The following is a 23,045-nucleotide window of genomic DNA, read 5'->3' as shown; positions in this document are numbered from 1 at the left end:
CTATTGGACAAATTCAGGTATGTTTATCCCTGTTTCATTCTTTTTGCTTTCCTTTAAGAAATGTTTTTCAACGGAATTGGCAGAATGAATACAGCACTGATTACAAACACAGTTCACTTTCATAGCATCCACATACAAACAGCATGATCATTTTGCTTGTTGTATAATTCCTTTTTGCATTTATGTGCTCTGCAATTCATAATTACTGTGTAAGTCTACAGAAGGGGGTGAGAACTATGAGCCTCCTAGGTTTTGTATTGAAATAAATGTACCCAAGTGGAGGAAGGAAACTAGCTCTCTTCCGGCTACACCATGGTGCTACCCGACAGAATGCTGTTGAGACTACTGTAGACCTTCATTGTGTTGTAATAAATGATTTGGTGACGTGAATATATTTAGTAGAGTTTTATCTAATCTATTTTTTAACGTTTCAATATTTGTTTTAAATGAAATTCACTGAGGAGGATGGTTCTTTCCTTCCTCCTCTGCAGAACCTCCAAGGTGTCAGACTGATTTGTAATAGACTATCATAGCCCAATTTTTTTTTTTTTAAGTAAACATTGGCCGTTGATTACATAACTTTTTTTTACATTGTGGGGTCAGGAAGAAATGTTTATATTAAAATGAAGTTGCGGGCCATAACCCCGAACCTAGCTAACGTTAGCCACCTAGCTAACGTTAGCCACAACAAATTGGAATTCGTAACATACCCTACGCATTGAAAATTCGTAATATATTGTACAAATTGCAATTTGTAACATCATACATATAGTAATTCGTAACATAATATACTAAATGTATGATGGACAGCTACAAATTAATACATCATACGAAACGTGACTTATCACACTAAAAGGATCACCGATTTACCTTTACTATGTTATGTCTACCGCTGATTACAGGTTGCCCTAGTTTAACATAAGTGAAAGGAATGTCTGATAAGGGTGTATACACTAGTGACTAGAGTAAGAGTCGAAAATCAGCAGAAGAGGTCCTGAATAAAATAAAAAAATATATATGTGACTTTATGCAGGAACAATCTAGCTATTAATTATATTTCTATGGAGCCCCAATACTTTGCGCACTTCCGGTGTCCGCCATATTGCATTTCTGTCCATGTTGAAAACATAACGCGTTCGTGTATCGTGGTTAAAATTTTTGTCCAACTCTTCGTATTGTTTTATTTTGGGATATCTTAGTTGTTTCTTTATAATTACTACCTGAAGGGTAGCAACACACAACAGCCAAGATGCCGCGTATAATGATCAAGGGGGGTGTATGGCGAAACACCGAGGTAAGTTGGCATGGCTAACGCTACGGTGTGCTGCTAGCTAGTTTCCAACTAATATTCAAATAGCTTTAGATAGGTAACGTGAAGTCAACTCTTACGCCAGGTTAACTAGCTACCATGTAAATGTATTGATTTAGCTACTCAACATCGTGTAATTCACTGGATCACGTTAGTTGGCTAGGCAACTAGCTAGTTAGCATTAACTAGTTAAAGGTAGCTAGCTAGTAACATTAGCTGTTTTATAGCTGGTGTATTTAATGTTATTTCCACATAAGCGTTGCTCGTAATATGGTTGCAAAAAAAACATGAGTCCGCGGTGCCAGAAGTGAAATAAAATGTTGCTGGTGGTCCGGACGGTTGATGAAGATTTAACAAAATAATCGATTCCCAATCGACTCCCATTTATTTGTGTGAAGTTTCCGTCCCGCTAGGAATCAACTCATAAGATTCCGATTTTTTTTTTTTTACAACAGTGGAGACTGAGTATTTTGCCGCAATCTACTTCCGAGAACAAACTCTTACATTTTACATAGCATAGAAAGAGCGAGCTGGATAGGGGTGAGGCATAGGTGTGCAGGCAGCTCGGTCGGTCACCAGGCAGACGGTCAGAACCGTGCATTGGTCATCAAAAGCTGGGGCGGCAGGGTAGCCTAGTGGTTAGAGCATTGGAAGGAAGGTTGCAAGTTCAAACCCCTGGCCTGACAAGGTACGAATCTGTCGTTCTGCCCCTGAACAGGCAGTTAACCCACTGTTCCTAGGCCGTCATTGAAAATAAGAATTTGTTCTTAACTGACTTGCCTGGTTAAATAAAAAAATAAAAAAAATAAAAAAATCGCAATAGCTTGGCTTGACATTTCTCGCAAGTCACTAAAGTAGGGAATATAAATGAGTAGACTATTCTAAACGCAATATACCGAAAGTTGAACACCTACTAGCATCTTTCCTAACAAAGAGAAAGAGCAGGCGAGCCCATGAGGGAGGGAAATTAGGGATAGACGGTTGAACAGTGTGCATAAGCTATATCTTGGTAAACTATCTCGCAATGTCTTGACTCACCAAAAGTATATTAAAGTATAGATTAGCCTATCAATGAGAATGGCTAACATATTCTACATTGTGCCAGTTAATTTGGCGCAACGTTCTTAGGCACTGCATCCCAGTACTTGAGGCATCTCTACAGACACCCTGGTTCGATTCCAGGCTGTATCACAACCATCCCATTAGTGCAGCGCACAATTGGCCCAGCGTCGTCCAGGTTTGGCTGGTGTAGTCTGTCATTGTAAATAAGAATTTGTTCTTAACTGACTTGCCTAGTTACATAAAACGAATATAAAAAATATTTATTGATATTCAACATCACCAAATGCATCATTTTAATTAGGCAGTAAATGTGCAATATAAAGTATGGTGCCTATAGCTTATTTAATGAAACTCTGGCTGTTATTGTTCTTTAAACCACGGGGTGTTTGTTTTTTTCTTGGGCGGGTGGTCAGGGGGCTGGAGCATAATTACAAATAATTTAACGCAGGAAGCCCAAACATAATATTTGAGTAAAACTTAATAATTTCAAACCTTGCATACATGTGTATACTCTCACATATCTCTATTATGCGTGGGGATACTTTTGAACAGATTTCCTTAGAGAAAATCACTTGGAGCTGATTTGCTGCTGTTTTTAGTCTTTTAAATGTTTTATATCCACCCCCCAACAACTCTGTTTTAGCTCAACTTGGGGGGCCAAGTAAATATATTCGCCCATGGGCAGACAGTTGGGGAACCCCGTCCTAGTCAATAGATCACCAATTCTCCACTGAGTTAGTGTTGCAAATATGGTTCAGCAGCTCAAATCAGCAGGAAGGTGGGCATTTTGATCAGTAAGCATGTCTACTATTGAAATATCTAAACGCCTAGAATAAAAACCTTCACTCCAGGGGCCTCATTTATTATTTTTTCTGATTGCTTAGGCACTATCTTTGAAACTATAGGCTATTTTTGCAAAACTCTACACACTAACCACAGAACCGTACACCAAACCAGCAAAACATTATACATCTCTTGCAAAAGCAAAAAAATATTGCAAAACTCTTTACATTTTTTTAATTTTTGCGTCAATACAGTACACACAAACCATAATTTGAATATGCAAATGAAGCACCAACTATGCGCTTGATAGTATAAATGAAAAACACTTGTAGCTTTTTCTTTGTACAGAGCATAGCAGCTTGCAATAAAGTTGTCATACATGTAGTGAACACACATACACACAGGTATCCAAATGTGTAAGCATGGATGTGTATTCCAAACATAACATACTATCAAATACGTATAAGGGCAAAAAGTCTAAATAAATCTCAATGTTCTAACACTCCTCAAACAACAACAAGCGCAGTAGAAGAAAACAAAAACATTTGTGCTATAAAAAAATAGGCAACCATCTTTGTGGGTCATCACATGCGATGTTGTCTTGAGCTAGACAGCGTGGGAAAGTATCGCCTGGATTGCTGTATCCAGGCCTGGCATGACCTCTGATCGATGTCTCCACAAGCCTCCTCCATTGCCTGTAGAACGGGTATGTGTTGGTGGGGCTGGCGATCAGACACCTTCCACACCATGCAGAGAATAACTATTCAATATGATTCAAGAACGGAGAGTATGGGGGGAGATTGAGTGTGATGAAAAATGGGTGACCTGTGAACCAATTGCGGACCACAGCAGCCCAATGGAAACTAACATTGTCCCAGATGATAATGTACCTGGGCTGCTCTGGCCCCTGGTGATTAGGGATTCGTCTGTTGTGGAGGGTATACAGAAATGTGATAATGTGTGCATTGTTGTATTCGCATGATGTTATGTTGCCACCACGTTGTCCTGGGATGTTGATGATGGCACGTTGTCCCATGATATTTCTGCCGCGTCCCCTTGTTTTTGCCATGTCGAAACCTGCCTCGTCCACATATATTAGCTCATAATGCACTGCATCTGCTTCTAGCTCCATGACTCTCTGAAAGAGACAAGACAAAACAATGTAGCACAGTACGAATAGACAGGGATCAGTCAATATGATGAAGCACCATACACTTCCACATCCAGTACCAATGATAGGATAGTATAGCTTACCAGCACATATTCGTATCTGTTTTACACGGTCTGAGTTTCTTTTGAAAGGGACTCTGTACAGCTGCTTTATCCTAATTTTATTGCGTTTCAGTAGACGAGACAGTGCAGAGAGAGAGACTCACTCTGTTGACGTTTTGGAATATGGTGTTATCTACCGTTATGTGGTCCTGTAGTTCTCTGAGTCTGATACAGTAATTTGGAATGACCATATTTACAATGTTGGTCTCCTGCTCTGAGGTGAAAAGTCGACCTCTTCCTCCAGATACTGGTTTTCTTGCAGGTCTGTAAAAACATTTGAATGGTTTTAGTCATAGATCCTTCTCGTTATGAATGTATCTTACATATTACTGTACCAGTAAGACAGTACTTGCAGTTACTTACCGCTCTCATTTGGAAATATCCGGATGATACCTGCAACAGTATAGCGGCTCAGATTTGGTTGAACCCTTTGCCCAGCGTCCCTCATGCTCATCCCTCATGCTCAACATTGTCAAACACACTCGCTCTGATTTCATCAGTTATTGTGTTCCTGACTCCTCGTCCTCTCCTTCTTCACCGCCTCCTTCTCGTCCTCCTCTAGTTCTCACCCCCTTTACTCTCTGTCCAATATTGGCCTCCATTGTTGTGTAAACCAAATGTTTACCTGTGGCCTATTTATAGTGCTCAAGCTCTGATTTGTAAGTCAACTCATTAACCAAAAGTGTTTTCACGTGTGTCAATGTGGAAATAGTGTAGCAATGTAGAGATAGGAGTTTACAGTTTTGCTGAAAGTGTTATTAAATTAGACTGGGTGTAAAGCACAGAACGTGCATTTAGTTTGGCACACTTGGGAAATGCATTGGCTACAAGTGTTAATGGTTTCAGAGACAGTGCTTCAAGAATCAGTTGGTGTTTAAGCATTCAGAAAAAACTGTAATGCGTTAAATTAACGTTGTAGGCCGTCATCATAAATAAGAATTTGTTCTTTACTGACTTGCCTAAGTCAAATAAATATTGTGTAAACTTCTAAAATACTACTTACGAACAGGATTTAGAATGGTCCTACGCATAGAAAAAGTGTAAACTATCAAACAATCCTACCAGTAGGCTCCTGAGTGGCACAGCGGTCTAAGGCACTGCGTCTCAGTTCTAGAGGCGTCACTACAGACCCTGGTTCGATTCCTGGCTGTATCACATCCATCCGTGATTGGGAGTCCAATAGGGCGGCGCACAATTGGCCCACCGTCGTACGGGTTAGGGGTAGGCCGTCATTGTAAATAAGACTTTGCTCTTAACTGACTTGCCTAGTTAAATAAAAATAACCATTGATAAATACTAATTGTTCGCAGTGCTCGTGCATGACCATGGCTGTTAGCATTTCCTAATGCCCCTGATTAAACATATATGCTCAAAATCATACCCTTTAAAACCCGTGGAGAATATTCAACGCCACACCATGAAATACAAAGGAGCAACCAAAAAATATACGAAATATGACTGAAATAGGGGTGTTAGTGTCAGAGATTGAGTACAACCTAAAGTATTTATTTGGCTCGCTTAGTTGTGGCTTGACCAGTAAAAAATAAAAACAAAGCTACAAAGAGAGGACCATTAGGACAATACAAGTTGCTTTAGCAATGACAAATATAGCCTACTTCAAATGAGTAAGCAACACTCACCAATAAGCCATCCATCCTGCTCCCCCCTGTAGGCATATAGGCCAACATTGCTTTTCTGAAAAATGAACGAGTCTAGAGTTCTACCTGGCCACCACGTTCAGCAGTGTCTTTTGCACATCACATAACTTATCACCTGCACATAAAGAGTGGAAGCCGTTTCTGTTCACATAGTTTAAATAGTTTTGCCGTCTATTGCGACTTTTGTATTTGGGAACCCATTGATGGCAACATGGCAAAGAAACCCCTCTTGACGTCAATCTGTTTTGCGATGGTGTATGGAAATTGTATGCATTACTGTTCGTTTTGCTGATTGCTTCCAAAACATTGGCTCGTCAAGGGCTATGCGATGCCTATCGGCAAGCTCCCGTTGAAAGTGCCCATTGTCAAAAACCAGACGCTGGAGAGCACTTGGATGTGCACCGGAATGGCATGTTGGCTTTTTTTAAAGGAGGTTTTAAATCGTTAACATTGGTTTTGGGAAAAGATATGATGAGCCAATCTGTGCTTTCTGTAGAAAAAGACCCACGTGTCTCTAAACACACGCAGCGTGTGCTAACTCTTTAAACAGAGCAACATCAGGCTCTCATTCCATTTCCCATTATATCTTTTATAGTATTTCAACAACGGTTTCACTTTCACACATGCCTCTAAAATAAAAAATGACTGTACTTTATATGGATTATTGTCATAACGAATGCACTGATGTGGTCAAATTATATACCTGTCAAAATGTTTCATGAATTCACAATGGAAATACAATGAAATCAATTGTCTTGATTATTACATTCACAATTTTACACATTTTCAACATGTTTTCGCACACAAGCGTATGTTCATTTTGATATATCTCACACTTTGTATGGAAATGACCCTACGCATGATTAATAAATGAGGCCCAGGCTTCCGTCATAAGCCAATTGAGGGAAGTTTAAAATTAAAATAGTTATAATTATACAGGGGGGCGTTTGGAAAAACAAATCCTTTGAGACTTGTACTAACACACGCTTGCATAATATTTAGATTACCAACGTCTCTAGTAATACTAGTCCCGTCCAATCAGGGCTAGGCTATATAACATGGCAAAGAGTAGGCTTTTTGGCATAGTGTGCCACATCATCCCATGGGATCTGTTAAGGCTACACAGAGCAGAAACATCACTCAAATATTCTAGTTCCTGAACATCATCTTATATATTCAAACCGAATAGGCCTTTTATAAGTTGCTAAGCAAATGGGCAGCATCATGTTCTTGCCAATCCTCCTTCGAATGCAATATTAGTCTTCCTAGTAGGACTCCAATCTCCAATAATTAGGTTGTGTGTACACAACAGTTTGTTTATTTTGCGACTCGAGTATGAGTCGACGACTTCGACTCGCACCACAGGAGTCGAAGTCAACTCCTAAAATCCTGTAGTCGTTCACCGCGAGCAGCAGGTTGACCTTTATTGTCATTAGTCTTACCATGGAGGCATAACTGAGCGAGTTTTGCTGGTTGGGTCAGCTGCAAAGTCAAAATTGGCTATACCGTAAAAATCAATGAATTGAAACACTTTTTTTTTTGCTTTATGGTATTAATTTAAGGTTAGGTATTAGGGTTAGCATTGTGTTTAGGTTTAAAATCTGATTTTGTGGCTGTGTCAGCTTGTGACTGCTGCGGAGCTGCCTCCAGGGCAAGCCGACTAAACTCAACGATTTACAATGCAGTTGAGCGGCAACTAGTGTGGACGAACTGGAGTTATGACTACACAGAAAATTAAGTTATAACAAAAACTACAGATTTCAGCACGCAAAGAATAGCCCACATTTACACAGGACTATGTCATTTAACTTCTTGCTTCCCGTGGACCATTCCGTTTTTTGCAACCCATTAATGAGCCACGCTAGTGTGTAAATATACTAGTGTTGCTAAAAGTAGCTTGCTAGCTGAACTTCAATTTAGCTAGTTGACACTGGCTAGTAGGCCCTTTCTCTACTTCCCCAGAGTCAGATGAACTTGTGGATACCATTTTTATGTACCTGCGTGCAATAGCTTTAGTGCAATTACTGGAAATATATCTACCCATAGTCTTCCAGGCATCGGCTCACGAAAGCATTAGCATCCACAAGTTCATCTGACTCTGGGGAATTAGATAAGGGGCCCCATTGCCAAAATCCCAATGTATCCCTGTAACACTGTCTATGCTGTCTCTTTTAAAATTGTTTGTCTGCAGTTGAAGGTGAATTTCCCTCTGGGATCATTAAACAATGAATTAATTATAAAACAATGCCCCTACCCCTCTTTCTCCCAGGATGAGATCCTGAAGGCAGCGGTGATGAAATATGGGAAGAACCAGTGGTCTCGTATTGCCTCCCTGCTGCACCGCAAGTCTGCCAAACAGTGCAAGGCCCGCTGGTCAGTCTGTGTGTGTGACATTAGAAGCTGAGCCCCAACACCAAAGAAGACTTTGTGTGTGTGAGAAAAGTGGTCTGTGTGTGTCTAATCTGTTGTTTGTGTGTAGGTATGAGTGGTTGGATCCAAGCATTAAGAAAACTGAGTGGTCCAGAGAGGAAGAGGAGAAACTACTCCATCTGGCCAAGCTGATGCCCACCCAGTGGAGGACCATTGCTCCTATCATAGGACGCACCGCTGCCCAGTGTCTGGAGCACTACGAGTTCCTGCTGTAAGACACGCACACACTTTGTCTTTTTGTTCAGAGAAGACTTATTGGAGTGTTCTTATGATCTTTCTTGATGTGTGTATAGAGACAAAGCGGCCCAGAGGGACAATGAGGAGGATACAGCTGACGATCCAAGGAAACTGAAACCTGGTGAGATCGACCCCAACCCTGAAACCAAGCCCGCTAGGCCTGACCCTGTGGACATGGATGAAGGTACACAGTGCAACTTATTCTCGGGTCATTGTTGTGCTGTCATTTTGTATGGTAAAAATAAATAAATGAGACTAAACCAGCCATACGTGACTCTGTGTGTAGATGAGCTGGAGATGCTTTCTGAGGCCAGAGCTCGTCTGGCCAACACTCAGGGGAAGAAAGCTAAGAGGAAAGCCAGAGAGAAACAGCTGGAGGAGGCCAGGTACATCTTTTGCACACGTCTGTGTTTCAATAGAGCTGTGTTGTGAATACAACAAATTCAGTATTTGTGATTGTGGCAAACTGTTATGCTGTGGCACTTGCTGCATAACGTTCAGCATAACCTTCAGACAGACATTTCATAATTTGCTCTGTGCTACCGCGAAATAAAGAAAATAAATATACAACCCTGACAAACACACACGCCCTCTTTCCCCCTCCCAGACGTCTGGCTGCTCTACAGAAGCGCAGGGAGTTGCGGGCCGCAGGCATCAATGCCCAGAAGAAGAGGAAGAAGAAGAGAGGAGTGGACTACAATGCTGAGATCCCTTTTGAGAAGAAGCCTTCTCAGGTAACACACCACACACACGCAGACATCTCACACACATCGATGTATTATTTGGGTGCTAAATGCTCAGTATGATTCCAGGGTTTCTATGACACCAGCATGGAGCTCTACGAAGGTCTGGAACCAAACTTCAAACGCCTGCGACAACAACACCTGGATGGAGAGCTACGCAAGTCAGTCACACAAACACACTAACTCTTCTGGGCTAACATGCTGTCTACACCGCTCGCATTAGGTGCATCTACCTATTTCAGCGCCTGGCTTTTTAAGCTTGACATGCTGCAATTCCCGCCTTTCATCTCCTCATTGGTTTTTAGGAGCATGTGATTTCCACACTCCTGTCCAGATGGTGGTGGTAATGCACCTTTAAAGTTGGTTGCCAACTGCCATATAAAGTCTGAAGAAGACTGAAGGAGAAGAGATTAATAGAAACTAACCTGGTTTACCCTTTTATCTGTGGATTAATTGTTGGAGTAAATATGGGTCAAAATTCTACAAAGGTCCAAGAAAACAAAGGGTCTTGTGCATTTTAGGTGAAATAATAACCCTATGTTTATATCCCAGGACAAATTAGCTAGCAACAGCAAAGTTGCTAGCTAAATGTCCATTAATGTTTCATGTGTTTCCACCTGTCCCCAAATCAATATAGTTGGTTCAGAGTTCGTTTTGATATTTCAACCTGAATGTCCTGATTGCGTCTGGTGTGGATGGACAAAATCGATATGCGCATGCAGATGCACGTGTGTGCCCAGTGTGGTCAGCATGTCACGCTACATGTGTGATGTGGGTTGAGCTGTGTATAGGCTATGTTTTTCATTTGAATGTGAAGAGGAGAGTCCTGTGTGTGTCTGACATTATTTGTGTCCTCAGTGAAAAGGAAGAGAAGGAGAGGAAGAGGGATAGACAGAAGATCAAGAAGAAGAAGGAGAGTGATCTTCCGTCAGCCATCCTGCAGACCAGCGGAGTAGCAGAGTTCACCAAGAAACGCAGCAAACTGGTGCTGCCTGCACCACAGGTAACACTGCTGTGTGTGTTCATCTCTGATGAATAGCTAGAGGAAGTGGTGGAGTTAGGTCAGGCCAGTGAAGTTTGACTGTGTCTGATGTGTGTGTCTTGACACTTGTGTCTTTCTGACACTGTATGTAGATCTCTGATGCGGAGCTGGAGGAGGTGGTGAAGCTGGGTCAGGCCAGTGAAGTGGCTCGTCAGACCGCAGAGGAGTCTGGGATCACTAACTCCGCCTCCTCAGCCCTCCTATCAGAATACAGCCTCACCAACAGCGCTATGGCATCTGGGCTACGCACCCCCAAGACCCCTGCTGCACAGGACAAGATACTACAGGTACACACATTCACTCTCCCTTTTTCTGTCTCTCGGGATATAACATGAAGCAAGCTGTTCACCATACAATGTGAGTCATGATGTCAAATGAATGCCAACACAATATCTCTGACATCATACAGGTAAACTGCCAAAATAAAGGAACACCCAACATGTCTTTATCAGGGGTTCGTCCACCACGAGCTGCAAGAACAGTTTCAATGCGCCTAGGCATAGATTCTACAAATGTCTGGAAATATATTGGAGCAGTGGTTCCCAAACTTTTATAGTCCCGTACCCCTTTAGACATTCAACCTCTGGCTGTGTACCCCTTCTAGCACCAGGGTCAGCTCACTCTAAGCCTGCCATACGATACATTTATTTAACATAAGCATGTGTGAGTTTTTGTCACAACCCGGCTCGTGGGAAGTGACAACGAACTCTTATAGGACTAGGGCACAAATAATCGTAAGCAATAATTTTGCTCTTTATTTAGCAATCTTACATATAAAACCTTATTTGTATGGGCTCCCAAGTGGCGCAGCGGTCTAAGGCACTGCATCTCAGTGCAACATTTACATTTAAGTCATTTAGCAGACGCTCTTATCCAGAGGCGTCATTACAGTCCCTGGTTCGAATCCAGGATGAATCACATCCGGCTGTGATTGGGAGTCCCATAAGGCGGCGTCACAATTGGCCCAGCGTCGTCCAGGTTTGGCCGGGGTAGGCTGTCATTGTAAATAAGAATTTGTTCTTAACTGACTTGCCTAGTTAAATAAAAAAATTAAAATTTGTTCAGCGAAAATTGTGAATAACTCATCGCAGGTTAATGAGAAGGGTGTGCTTGAAAGGATGCACTTAACTCTGCAATGTTGGGTTGTATTGGAGTCTTTCTTAAATAATTTTCCATGCACAGTCTGTGCTTGTATTTAGTTTTCATGCTAGTGAGGGCTGAGAATCCTCTCTCATAAGTATGTGGTTGCAAAGGGCATCAGTGTATTAACAGCGTGATTTGCTAAGGCAGGATACTCTGAGTGCAACCCTATCCAGAAATCTGGCAGTGGCTTCTGATTTAAATTACATTTTCACAGAACCGCTTGTTGCAATTTCGATGAGGCTCTCTTGTTCAGATATCGGTAAGTGCCCTGGAGGCAGGGCATGAAGGGGATAATGAATCCAGTTCAAGCTCCAACTTCTTAATCGTAGCCTCAATTCTGTCCCGCACATTGAATATAGTTGCGGAGAGTCCCTGTAATCCTAGATTCAGATAATTCAAGCGAGAAAAAACATCACCCAGATAGGCCAGTCATGTGAGAAGCTCGTCACCATGAAAGCGGTCAGACAAGTGAAAGTTATGGTCAGTAAAGAACTTTATGCTCGTCTCTCAATTTAAAAAAGAAACGTGTCAGTACTTTCCACCTTGATAACCATCGAACTTCTGTATGTTGTAAAAGCGTTACATGGTCGCTGCCCATATCATTGCATAATGCAGAAAATACACGAGTTCAGGGGCCTTGCTTTACAGTGAAAATGGTAAAAAAAACTTTGTTATTGTCCAAAATGTCTTTCAAGCTGTCAGGCATTCCCTTGGCAGCAAGAACCTCTCGTGGATGCTGCAGTGTACCCAAGTGGCAATTACTTGCACACGCGTTAACCCCTCTCCCTGTCATGGCTTTTGCGCCATCAGTACAGATACCACATCCATTTGATGTCACAAAGCTGTCCAGTACTTATCCTCTCCTGTTATCCTGGTTTGCAGAACATGTCTTCCTTAATTGACCCCCCATAAACGTAACTGACATATACCAGGAGCTGTGCCCGGCTTGCCACATCTGTTGACTGATCCAGCTCTGAAGTGGCGCCGAGAAATTCCATAATTTGGTATTTTGTTGATGGTGGTGGAAAATGCTGTCTCAGGCGCCACTTCAGAATCTCCCATAAGTGTTCAATTGAGTTGAGATCTGGTGACTGAGACACACACCCTTTAAACTCCCTATGCTCATTTGAGTCCCTCTCTCACTCAGATCTCTTCTAGCCATTGTAGCCAAAATAATGGCCAGCTGTTCATTTTGAAACATGACTCAAAGCATGGGGTAATGTTTATTTCTTAACTCAGGAACCACAATTTTTAGATGCACTATTGTAAAGTGGCTGTTCCACTGGATGTCAGAAGGTGAATTCACCAATTTGTAAGTCGCTCTGGATAAGAGCGTCTGCTAAATGACTTAAATGTAAATGTTGTGGAATGACCTGCTCTCAATAGTTTGTATCCCTCATTTATTCAAGTGTTTCCTTTATTTTGGCAGTTACCTGTATATCTCTCTCTCTCTCTAGGAGGCCCAGAACCTTATGGCTCTGACTAACGTAGACACTCCTCTGAAAGGAGGTCTGAACACTCCTCTTCACCAGAGTGACTTCTCAGGAGTCACACCCCAAAGACAGGCAGTACAGACACCTAATACTGTACTGACCACGCCTTTCAGGTACACACGCGAGCCATCCACACACACACACACACACACACACACACCCTGACAGGCTATTGACACACACTGTTTTTGTTGTAGGACCCCCGGTCCAGGGTCAGAGGGCAGTATGACCCCCCAGGGATGTTTAACCCCTAAAGGACCCGGTACTGTTACCCCTGGAGTAACCCCGGGACGCACCCCTCTACGAGACAAACTCAACATCAATACTGAGGAACAACTAGCAGATCCTGCCTACGCTAAACATCTGGTAACAAAAACTATTTTTGAGTTGGCTACTGTTTTGTATGAGTTTTTATGTGTTTGTGTGTGTAACTGTTTAGTGTGTGTGTGTGTAGCAACGAGAGTCGAGGGAGCAGCTGAAGCAGGGTCTGATGTCGCTGCCAGTCCCGAAGAATGACTTTGAGATTGTTCTACCAGAAAATGCAGAGACTCAACTGGAGGAAATGGAGACAGAGACTGGATACATAGAGGATGCTTCGGAGATAGAGCTACGCAGACAGGTATACAGTAACGCATGCATACTTCTCATAAAGCTCTACTGTAGACTATCCTACCAATGTCTGTGTGTGTGTGTGTTGCAGGCTGTTCGGGATGCAGAGAGGGAGAAAGAGCTGAAGCTGAGGCACACTGCTGTACAGAGGACTTTACCCAGACCATCAGAGGTATGCACACACACAGTGACACACTGTCTCACACACACCGAGTTCCAGTGCATCACTTTCTCCCCTTCCCGGCCCTGACATTAGCGACAATACTAATGCAAAATTGTGTAGGTGAATGAGTCCATCCTGCGTCCAATGGGAACAGATCCTCTCTCAGAGCTGCAGCATGCTGAGGAGATGATCAAGAAGGAGATGATCACCATGCTGCACTTTGACTGTCTACACCACCCACCAGCCAACCAACAGGTATGTGTAGACGTGCACACACAGGGCTGCATTTGGCGCAGAACTGACATTCTTTGTTTATCCAACCACAGCGCAGCAAACAACGAGGGCCTTCCTCCACCTCCAACAACGCAGAACACATCGCCCACCTGGACAGACACCCCTACCAGCCAATCAGCAATGAGGATTTGGCACAGGTAAAACAAAGACACACACACACACCTATTAGCCAGTGTTGCCCAACCGTTTTTTTTCTTAATCGCAATGGTCTTCATTAGGGGTGTGTTGAGTAGTCTTGCAAAACAATTATCGTAACGGATATGGGCAATTTTCTGAAAACTATTATTATCAGAGTATTTTTTTGTAATTATCCGTTATTGGGGGAAAAAAGTAATTTTCGGGTGCCAGCACGCATCTTTTTCATGTCAGTCAGTCATGTGCAAGGTTCTATGTAGTCTAAATAACTCAACTGGGGGTCTGTAACGAGAAGTGTTGGCTGTAAGTTGATCCTGCTGCTCTGATTGGATAGAGTGAAGCTGTATTTCACGTCCACTTGCTTCGTAATTTTACCTGATCAGTTTTCCTTGCATGTTTTCCGTCTGATCATTTAGATTTCTTATGCCTGCTAAATCACATGGTGAGGAGGTTTGCTATTAATGTGCATAATATTTAACATGCAGAGCAAGGGTAGGGAAAAAAGATTATACCAGTGTGTGCTTGGCTGCCCACTGCAAGTTTAGGACACACACATCTCCTAATCTGCATCTTTTTTGCAGTGAGAATGTGTAGTGAGGTATTTTGCCAACATCTACAGTGCATTCGGCAAGTATTCAGACTTCATCCCTTTCATTACAGCCTTTTTCTAAAATTGATTAAATAAAAAAATGTCCCTCACACAATACCCCATAATGACAAAGCAAAAACAGGTTTTTAGAAATGTTTGCAAATGTATAAACAAAAAAAAACAACTTATTTACACAAGTATTCAGACCCTTTTTTATGAGACTTGAAGTTGAGCTCAGGTGCATCCTGTTTCCATTGATCATCCTTGATTGGAGTTCACCTGTGGTAAATTCAATTGCTTGGACATGACTTGGAAAGGCACACACCTGTCTATATAAAGGTCCCACAGTTGACAGTGCATGTCAGAGCTGAAACCAAGCCATGAGGTCGAAGGAATTGTCCGTGGAGCTCCGAGACAGGATTGTGTCGAGGCACAGATGTGGGTTAGGGTACAAAAAAATGTCTGCATCATATAAGGTCCCCAAGAACACAGTGACCTCCATTCTTAAATGGAAGAAGTTTGGAACCACCTAGATTCTTCATAGAGCTGACCGCCAGGCCCAATCAGGGGAGAAGGGCCTTGGTCAGGGAGGTGACCAAGAACCTGATGGTCACTCTGACAGCTCTTGGAGTTTGCCAAAAGGCACCTTAAGGACTGTCAGACCATGAGAAACAAGATTCGCTTGTCTGAAACCAAGTCTCAATGTCCTTGAGTGACCCAGCCAGAGCCTGGACTTGAACCTGATCGAACATCTCTGGAGAGACCTGAAAATAGCTGCCCAGCGATGCTCCCCATCTAACCTGACAGAGCTTGAGAGGATCTGCAGAGAAGAATGGTAGAAACTCGCCAAATACAGGCATGCCAAGCTTGTAGCATCATACCCAAGAAAACTCCAGGCTGTAATCGCTGCCAAAGGTGCTTCAACAATGTACTGAGTAAAGGGTGTGAATACTTGGGTAAATAATGATTTACTTATGTAAATAAAGAAATGTCATATTTTGTTTTTTTATTTTTAATAAATTAGCTACAATTTCTAAGCTATTTTTGCTTTGTCATTATGGGATATTGTGTGTGTGGATTGAGGTGGGGAGACTATTTTTAATACATTTTTTAATAAGGCTGTTAAGTTAACAATGTGGGGGGGAAATGAATGCCCTGTACTTAGTCATATTAAAACACTTCAATTTTTTTCCGATCACGAGTAATATCCGATCCGACTATCAACTGTCAATTTATGGATACGATTACGAGTATGGCAATGTTTCCACACCCCTAGTCTCCATCAGCTGTGTTTTCATCTATTCTAGTATGCCTCAATCCTAAAATGAAAGGTGGACACTGTCTAGATAGAGTACAATAACATCATTGTCCACGCATAGGGCTATTTCGGTGACCACAGTCAAACTCCAAGTGACCATTGAGTCACGGTTATCTTCTCTTATGCACTCAGGACATTAGTAGTACCCAACTCGCTAATGATCATCCGGTTCTAATGGCCTCATCCTCAGGGCTCTATTGTCCCACTAACCCATCTGACATCAATGCAAATGCAATTGAAAATCACAAACACATATCAAAAGAGAATCATGCTTTTAAAACTCACCATTGGGCTACTTTTTTTTTTTACCTCACTGTATCACATCAAGCATTATTCATGCGTCACATTTCAGACATGGAATGTGCTTCACATGAAAAACAAAAACAAATAAACAATGAAAATAGAAACAGACATTTTTACTACATTTAAAAAAAAAAAAAAGAATTCTAAACCAATTTAGATGATCAATTTGAAGAAAAGTTGTGGATGTTTCAAAGCCAAACAACAAAATGGACAGTGCTTTCTAATGTGATGATTAATTCAAAACATTTAAGAAATTGAAAGTAGAACTTATTAGTTTTTAGCTATACAGTGCCTTCAGAAAATATTCGCACCTTGACTTTTTCTGGAATATTGTTACAAAGTGGGATTAAAATACAAAGTTTAAAAAAATGTGTTTTAAAAAAGCCCATTCAAAATAAGACTATCCTGATTTGGATATGTATTTATTATGGATCCCCATTAGCAGCTGCCAAGTCAGCACCGACTCTTCCTGGGGTCCAGAAAAATTAAGGCAGTTAAATACAATTAAAAACATTTGATTACATTTCACATCACAACATATATCTACAACACAAAATGTATGTGTTTAGTAGTAGTAGTAGTAGCAGCGTTAACCCCAATTAGTCAACTGGTCGATTCGTTTTTTTGTCATGCAGCAGCAAATAATAGTGGAGACATCAACTATGAAATAACACACATGAAATCGTGTAGTAACCAAAAGTTTTTAACAAATCAAAATATATTTGAGATCCTTCAAAGTAGCCACCCTTTGCCTTGACAGCTTTGCACACAAGATTTGCCAGTTCTTGCTGTAAGATGTTACCCCACTCTTCCACTAAGGCACCTGCAGGTTCCCGGACATTTCTGGGTGGAATGGCCCGAGCCCTCACCCTCCGATCCAACAGGACCCAGACTTGCTCAATGGGATTGAGATCCTGGCTCTTCGCTGGCCATGGTAGAACACTCACATTCCTGTCTTGCAGGAAATCACGCACAGAATGAGCAGTATGGCTGGTGGCATTGTCATGCTGGAGGGTCATGTCAGGATGAGCCTGCAGGAAGGGTACCACATGAGGGAGGAGGATGTCTTCCCTGTAACGCACAGTGTTGAGATTGCCTGCGACTATAAACGCAAATCCGAACATCACCCCTGGTGAGACAACCGCGACTCGTCAGTGAAGAGCACTTTTTGCCAGTCCTGTCTGGTCCAGCGACGGTGGGTTTGTGCCCATATGCGACGTTGTTGCCAGTGATGTCTGGTGAGGACCTGCCTTACAACAGGCCTACAAGCCCTCAGTCCAGCCTCTCTCAGCCTATTGCGAACAGTCTGAGCACTGATGGAGGGATTGTGCGTTCCTGGTGTAACTCAGGCAGTTGTTGTTGCCATCCTGTACCTGTCCCGCAGGTGTGATGTTTGGATGTACCGATCCTGTGCAAGTGTTTTGTTACACGTGCCACTGCAAGGATGATCAGCTGTCTGTCCTGTCTCCCTGTAGCGCTGTCTTAGGCGTCTTACAGTACGGACATGGCAATTTATTGCCCTGGCCAGATCTGCAGTCCTCCTTGCAGCATGCCTAAGGCACGGCCCCTGCTCATCTGCGTGAACCTGGGCATCTTTCTTTTGGTGTATTTCAGAGACAGTAGAAAGGCCTCTTTAGTGTCCTAAGTTTCCATAGGTGTGACCATAATTGCCTACCGTCTGTAAGCTATTAGTGTCTTAACGACCGTTCCACAGGTGCATGTTCATTAATTGTTTATGGTTCATTGAACAAGCATGGGAAACAGTGTTTAAACCCTTTACAATGAAGATTTGAAGTTATTTGGATTTTTATTGAATTCTCTTCTGAAAGACAGGGTCCTGAAAAAGGGATGTTTAGATGAGGTGTTACATGTTAAACACTATTATTGCACACAGTGTGTCCATTCAACTTATGTGACTTGTTTAAGCACATTTTTACTCCTGAATTTAAGGCTTGCCTTAACAAAGGGGTTTGAGTACTTATTGACTCAAGACAATTCAGCTTTTCATTTTTAATAAATGTGTGAACATTTTGAAAGACAATTCCACTTTGAAATTATGTGGTGTTGTGTGGAGGCCAGCGACAAATATACATTTAATCTGTTTTAAATTCCGTCTGGATTATAACAGAAGTCGAGGGTTGAAAATACTTTCTGAAGACCATTTTATGAGCCCAAAACAAAAACCCAGTTAAAATACTGATTTTTGCGGTTATACAATACAGAGCTTACCACATATTATGCACGGCAGGAAAAACTTATTTTTTTTTGAGGATGTGTGTTTGATACAAAATTGTTAAAACTGGCCTATACTCAAATTAAACCAATTCTAATAATCGTCTGAGTGTGGGCTGTATTATTATGCAAACTGGATTACTTTATATTGGTTACTTTATTCTGCACTCTAAACTTTCTATCATTGAGTATGTGAGAGAACACGTAGGCCTAGGCAATGCTGTTGGTGTATTGATTGTGCAGGGCGGCTTACAGAGTTTGCCTACAATTATAGTGAATTTGTCTTTTCATAATTTTCATAGTTAAAATGCTGACCCCATTTACCTTTGGCTAAAGAATAACTCATCACTGTGCATTTCCATCTCTCTCCTTAATTCCTTTCTCGAGTGCGTGGGGATGTCAATGGGTTAATTAAATGTTTCATTGTGAAGACATGTTACTAGGCAGCAGGTAGCCTAGTGGTTAGTGTTGGGCCAGTAACCGAAAGGCTGCTGGATCGAATCCCCGAGCTGACAAAGTAAAAATCTGTTGTTCTGCCCCTGAACAAGACAGTAACCCACTGTTCCCCGGTAGGCCGCCATTGTAAATAAAAACATGTCCTTAACTGACTTGCCTAGTTACAGAATTTCACCTGTCGTGCAGCGAGAGGCTGCATGCTCCTCAGTGGTTGATGCGTGAAGTGAAATAAGTGTTCTTGCAATCCTGTGTGAAAGCGGCGTTACCACTAGACAGAGGGGGTTCCAGCTGCTACTACAGTGAGCTCCAAAAGTATTGGGACAGTGACACATTTTTTGGTTTGGCTCTGTACTCCAGTACTTTGGATTTGAAATGACACACACACAATGACTGGGATTGAAGTTCACTGTCAGCTTTAATTTGAGTGTATTTCTATTCATATGGGGTGAAACGTGTAGAAATTACAGCACTTTTTGTACGTAGTCCAAAAGTATTCAAACAAATTCACTTATGTATTTTAAAGTGGTCAAACGTTAATTATTTGGTCCCATATTCATAACATGCAATGATTACATCAAGCTTGTGACTCTACAAACTCTTTGGATGCATTTGCTGTTTTAGTTTCAGATTATTTTATTTTGTAGCAATTAATCATAAATAATATATTGCCATTTTGGAGTCACTTTTATTGTAAATAAGAATATAATATTTCTCTAATCACTTCAATGTGGATGCTACCATGATTAAGGGTAGTCCTTAATGAATTGTGAATAATAATGATGAGTGAGAAAGATAGATGCACAAATATCGTACCCCCAAGACATGCTAAACTCTCTCCATTACACTAGCAGGGGAGGTTAGCACTTTTTGGGCGGTATGGTATTTATGCCTCTAACTTTCTCAATCATCATGGTAGCGTCCACATTAATGTAGAAGTGTTTAGAAACATTCTATTCTTAATTACAATAAAAGTGACTCAAATTACATAATACATTATTTACCATTTCTATTGGGCACGAAATAATCTGAAACACAACCAAAACAAGCAGCAAATGCATTCAAAAAATTTGTTGAGTCACAAGCTTGATCTAGTCATTGCGTGCTATGAATATGGGACCAAATAATAACTATTTGCTACTTTAATAGATATTAATTTGTCCCAATACTTTTGGTCCCCTAAAATGGATGGACTATGTAGAAAAATGCTGTAATTTCTAAATGGTTCAACTGGTATGGATGAAAATACACTCAAATTAAAGCTGACAGTTTGCACGTTAACCTCAGTCATTGTATAATTTCAAAATCAAAGTGCTGGTGTACAGAGCCAAACAACAAAACATGTGTCACTGTCCCAATACTTATGGAGCTCACTGTATATTTATTTCTCAGCTCCTCAGTTATGAAACCGGAATAGCCGGGCAAATCGAGTGCATGCAGATGCCATGTATTTTCCCCTGCCCTTGTTCCTACCCATTTCATAATGGGCCCTTCTAAATCTAAACAAATTTGACATTTAGTGTTAAGAGAATAGCCTGATGGCTGAAAATGTGATCACTTGATGAGAGAACAGGGTGTGAAGCCTGAGGTGAGGCGCACTCAATCCGGAATGGGATAAAATATCCTTTCTATTTCACTAAATTCAAAGTTCAATTATATTATTCTTAAAATAAAATAATGGCACGAGACTTAAGTATGTCTTACCTGCTAAATGAACAAGCCTACAGCCTATGGGATAACCAGATAACAAACAGTAGGCCAACTCGTATTCGGTTCTTCTGAAATACATGTTCTTATGTGGCTTTAGACATGCCTAATAAATAATGGATTTATTGTGATGGTGTATATTAAAGTAACATTTTTTAAATGTAGATATTCCAAAGGCGTGCATCAGTGGTTTGTATGCATGGAGGCCTTGAGATGCCTAACATGTTTTTTGATTTAATGGTCAATTACCGTGAAACGGTCTATTTGCATGACAATAACCGGTTGACAAAATGTCATGAACACCACAGCCCTATCCACTCAATGTGAAAATTTGCTTGAAATGCATAAATGATCAAAGGTGTCTTCTCCCCTCCCCTCACCCCAGGCCAGTGAGTTGCTGAGCCAGGAGATGGAGGTGGTGAGGGCAGGTATGGGTCACGGGGACCTGTCCATGGAGGCCTACAGCCAGGTGTGGGAGGAGTGTTACGGCCAGGTGCTGTACCTCTCCGCCCAGAGCCGCTACACCAGGGCCAACCTGGCCTCCAAGAAGGACAGAATAGACTCCCTGGAGAAGAAACTAGAGGTGAGACCATGCACAAACTATCATGTTCTTTATACACTAGAAGCTGCTGATTCATAGGTGGCTTATATTATGAAGTGTGTGTGTGTCTATGATGTGTGAATCTGTATATTCCTAGATAAACCGAGGCCATATGACATGTGAGGCCCGTCGTGCTGCTCGTCTGGAGCGCCGTCTCAAGGTGAATATATACACCTATACTCTTTCTGTATTTGTCTAAAGGTGTTTCTAAACAGCACCGTGTGTGCTCTAGACCTACTGAAGCATAATGGTGATCTGTGGGAGCAGTTATAGTGTGTGTGTGTGTGTGTGTGTGTGTGTGTGTGTGTAGGTGTTACTAGGAGGGTACCAGTCCCGTGCTGTAGGCCTACTGAAGCAGCATGGTGAACTGTGGGAGCAGGTTGAGCAGGCAGCTACAGAGCTCCACACCTTCACTGAGCTGAAGAAACAAGAAGACACAGCTATACCCCGCAGACAAGAGGTACACACATTCACGCACACACCCGGCCATATCACACAAACATCAGGTTACTGACACACACTGGAGGCATGTGAAGTTGCTTAATGGACTTAATTTTCTCATTCTGTCTAGGCTCTAAGGGAGGATGTGGAGAGACAGCAGGAGAGAGAGAAGGAGCTGCAACAGAGATATGGAGACCTGCTGCTGGAGAAAGACGCTCTGCTGTCTGCCAAATTCTAACATGCATACACCATACGTGCTTACTAGACACAGCAAACACATAAGACCAACACATACTACGAAAACACATTGAGTAAATGCACACACGCTGCTGAAGGTGTCTGCTAAAGCACAGGATCATAGCCACCCTCGTCTCCCTCAGCAAATCTGTGAGAAAAAAAATATTGTGCTGATTTGCTTTTTATTTTCCAAAGTTAAAAAGACATGCAAGTGAATGATCTATTGTAACTCCACCTCTGTTTTGATGTCATGGCCCAGTGCTGTGAGCATGCTAAGTAGTTACCTAGTGTCAGTCTGTCCTCTGACTAGTGATCAGTGGTTCATGTCATTGGAATAAAAGAGATCAATAGAAATCTGATTTCTCGTTTGGTGTTTGTCCCATGGTGACAGATTGATGTTAACCTTAAAATTCCTGACTGACCGTGTTCACTCTTATCCGTGACTGTTAGCTGTAAAGTGTTGAAAACATGCGCCAGGAACTGTTCCAATAACTACATTCCTGCTTTGAAAGAGCTCAGTAATTGTACCTGTTTGTGCTAAAGAAACTAGGCCCAGTTGCACTTCAGCACCCATGAGATACCTAGAGACACACTTGTTCTTAGCAGTCTGCTTTCCTCTGTCAAGGGGCTATTGGGTGATAATCCATTTTGATACAAACACAGAAGTGTTGAAGGTGCCATATTGACAGTGTTAAATAACTAAGGAGTCAGTCTAATCAAAAAGCTTAATTAAAGAGACAAATGTATATCTGAATAATGATATACACAGAGTGTACAAAACATTAGGAACA

General features: G+C 41.7%; 1 protein-coding gene across 1 annotated transcript; it reads left to right on the top strand.

The window, feature by feature from the left end:
• The first annotated feature begins 1,098 nt into the window (after window positions 1-1,098).
• Window positions 1,099-22,613, top strand: LOC135508105 (cell division cycle 5-like protein). The gene is made up of 19 exons (XM_064928054.1): window positions 1,099-1,294; window positions 8,354-8,457; window positions 8,564-8,725; window positions 8,808-8,935; window positions 9,038-9,137; window positions 9,359-9,485; window positions 9,564-9,655; window positions 10,353-10,497; window positions 10,629-10,823; window positions 13,137-13,285; window positions 13,370-13,538; window positions 13,627-13,791; window positions 13,873-13,953; window positions 14,065-14,199; window positions 14,271-14,375; window positions 21,361-21,558; window positions 21,674-21,736; window positions 21,887-22,036; window positions 22,148-22,613. Exons 1-19 carry the CDS (start codon window positions 1,250-1,252, stop codon window positions 22,253-22,255), a joined length of 2,421 nt encoding a protein of 806 aa, XP_064784126.1. The 5' UTR covers window positions 1,099-1,249; the 3' UTR covers window positions 22,256-22,613.
• The last annotated feature ends 432 nt before the right edge of the window (window positions 22,614-23,045 follow it).

Source organism: Oncorhynchus masou, chromosome 21 (assembly GCF_036934945.1).
Source record: "Oncorhynchus masou masou isolate Uvic2021 chromosome 21, UVic_Omas_1.1, whole genome shotgun sequence".
In the NCBI taxonomy this organism is placed as follows: domain Eukaryota; kingdom Metazoa; phylum Chordata; class Actinopteri; order Salmoniformes; family Salmonidae; genus Oncorhynchus; species Oncorhynchus masou.
This window is presented reverse-complemented; position numbering and strand designations above follow the sequence as displayed.

Coding starts and splice junctions, on each gene's coding strand:
- LOC135508105 (XM_064928054.1), top strand. CDS start 1,250: ATGCCGCGTATAATGATCAAGGGGGGTGTATGGCGAAACACCGAG. Junction 10,824..13,136: donor CACAGGACAAGATACTACAG/GTACACACATTC, acceptor CTCTCTCTCTAG/GAGGCCCAGAACCTTATGGC. Junction 22,037..22,147: donor CTATACCCCGCAGACAAGAG/GTACACACATTC, acceptor CATTCTGTCTAG/GCTCTAAGGGAGGATGTGGA.